The 2,500-nt window shown below is 37.2% G+C and overlaps 1 protein-coding gene across 2 annotated transcripts in view; it reads left to right on the top strand.

Moving 5' to 3' along the window:
• Positions 1 to 2,500, top strand: part of LOC138028543 (tumor necrosis factor receptor superfamily member 16-like) — a 28,842-nt gene that overhangs the window by 301 nt on the left and 26,041 nt on the right. For both annotated transcript variants that reach the window (XM_068876133.1, XM_068876131.1), the window contains exon 1: positions 1 to 9. This exon is cut by the window's left edge and continues 301 nt beyond it. In XM_068876133.1, coding sequence (XP_068732234.1) covers positions 1 to 9 — 9 coding nt within the window. The remainder of the gene's footprint in view (positions 10 to 2,500) is intronic.

Below are 2,500 nucleotides of genomic sequence, written 5' to 3'. Positions count from 1 at the left end.
TCATCTCTGGTAAGTGCAGAAGGTTTTTATGTAAAAAATTAGCAAACAACGTTGTTTTTTCGTCTTCAAAATGCGTTGGTTCTTCATCAATATATAGACGTTTCAAGGCACGAAATCGAAATACGTTTACTAAGAAATGGCACATATGGCAATGTTGGCTTGTGATTCATATTTTTCGTGAACTTTTGTCACCGTTAGCAGAAACGTCAGGGCCAAAAATTATAATATTTGAGGCATTTTCTGCGTTTCAAAACGTGAGTCTATGTTCTCCATGGTTTTGTTTATACGGAAATCATTCCGGTTGTAAACACACGAATCAATGAGCTTCAGTGTCTCGTCAGAATCTATTTAGAGACAAGCTTAAACTTGCTACGTTCATTTTCGCAAGGAAATGATTAACGCAAATCACAAACTGGAGAAGCTTTAAATTATTATTCTGCGCGCTTTTATGGTCCAGAAAGCAGCAATTTGCTTAAGATTGTCAATGGAATCCTTTTTGCTGGAAAATATCTCCTTCGTCAGCAAATTGTTTTCTTTGAGGGTCGCTGACCTTCCATAACTTGCCACAGGACACATCGATGTTACTCTTGACAATCTCAGTTTTAAATTGAGTGCAGCGCATCTAGAGAACACAAAAATTATATTTTCGTCCAACTTGAATGAGACAAAAATGACTTCTGATATGCGATATTTGTGGCTCTCTTGCTGTGCTAAATGAACTGTTAAAATTCAGTGTTCTCAAAACAATTTGCCCCGCGGTTTAGCGTCTTTCAGTCGCATTCCACGTCTACACGCGAGTTGAGATTTACTCTGAAATAGAGGCTGGCTTTGTTTCACGTTTCGTTCAAGTTTTTGTCTTAAATGTCTGTAGATCTCTTTCCAAATCGTTTCGATATTAAATATTGGTTAACGATTTCGGATTGCCTTGATGTTCCGCGAATATTTACACAGACACAGCTTAGTGTTCTCTGACTGTTTTGTTGTAGTTTGCCTAATATAGCTTCAAACCCTTTTAAAGTGTAGATTTTGAGTTCTGATGGCGAAACACCGAAAACAGTTCCATTAGATAAGGCGTTAACGTGATGGGCCTTAAATCACATTTTAGCTGTTCTAGAAAAAAAAAATAGGCGCGGAACAGATCTCATCACGACCTTAATCACTTTTTACCTTCAGCCTTTGTTTTAACACGAAGTTAGAGTTATATTTAATGGTATCGTTTCCTTGAGCTATAAACATTACACTTGGATAATCAATCGTGCATAAACTTTAAGCCAAGTTTGCACTGAGCGGTTATAATAAAACGATTGACCGGTGTCGATCGACCACATATCTCAGTTTTGTTTTCGCGAGATACTTGTCTTTGCCGAACATGCCTGATCACATTTTCTTTGCTTTACTGATGTTATAAGATATTTCCATTGTTAATGTAGAAGTAGGAGTAAATGTTAACAAAAACTTCACGAAAGTTCCCCTCGTTCATTCAGATTTCAGTCAGCAAGTTGTTTGGCACAGGAAGCTAGAGCGAAGACACCTTAAAACAACCTTCGACTTGAATTAATCACTTTCGTGTTCATTTCAAGCATCATTTCCTTTAATGCACTACTTTTATTTCTCGTACTTTACAATCGAGTGTTTCAAATAATCATTCATATGTTTCTTGCTATTTTGTTGAATTTTCTTTCCCCTTTAACGAGTAAAATGTGAGGAGAACGTCTTAAAATGAATCCATGACTGACCTTGTCGCAAAAATGTTTTTCTGAAATTGGCGTTCGTTCCATGCAAAAATCATGACAACTGGCTTAGCCTTAAGGCAGCATTTAATTGGATTTTTGGCACTCGGTCACGAAATATTTGGCTTTTCGGCTTCTAATACCTTTTTCTTTGACATCTTATCGCACCAAATCAACCTTTTTTAAACCAAAAAAATCTAGATATCAACAAAATGTCACCTGGTCCGTGGGGTGGGCCTCGTGAAGATATCATACGCTCTCTTAATGTATACATTCTTAATTTTTAATAATATTGTTTTTTGACCTTTAAATCAAGCGGCCTTCAAGCTGATGCTTGTTAAGAGAGAATGCAAACACTGTTGCTATTTTTCACAGAAAGCAAAACCCAGTTGTTCCCTTTGGAAATCTTACATGAAAAAACTCTAGGGAAATTGTGGAAAGCTTCCAACTTTTTTTTCCATAAATGGAATTTTCCGGGGGCGTATTTTGGGCATGAGAGTTCCCATGAAGACATTTCAAATCACAAAACTTAACAATGATTTTGCCTTTTTGGCTTTTGTACTCTCACAGTTACCTCAATTTGGGGACTCTCGTTGATCAGTTGACGGACTTAATGATAGCCGCACCTCTTGCATGGGTTCAACTGGACCATCTCAATACTCGCTTTGTGAAATTTCGCTCTAGCAAGAATCGAGAATCCAATTATTTCTTTCATTTAATAAAACAGAAAGACATTGCCTACGGTTTTCCGCGGTGGAAGGCCACTCAGT

This window comes from Montipora capricornis, chromosome 13 (genome assembly GCF_036669925.1).
Source record: "Montipora capricornis isolate CH-2021 chromosome 13, ASM3666992v2, whole genome shotgun sequence".
Taxonomy (NCBI): Eukaryota; Metazoa; Cnidaria; class Anthozoa; order Scleractinia; family Acroporidae; genus Montipora; species Montipora capricornis.
Note: the sequence above shows the minus strand (reverse complement) of the source record. Positions and strands in the feature narration are given on the sequence as shown.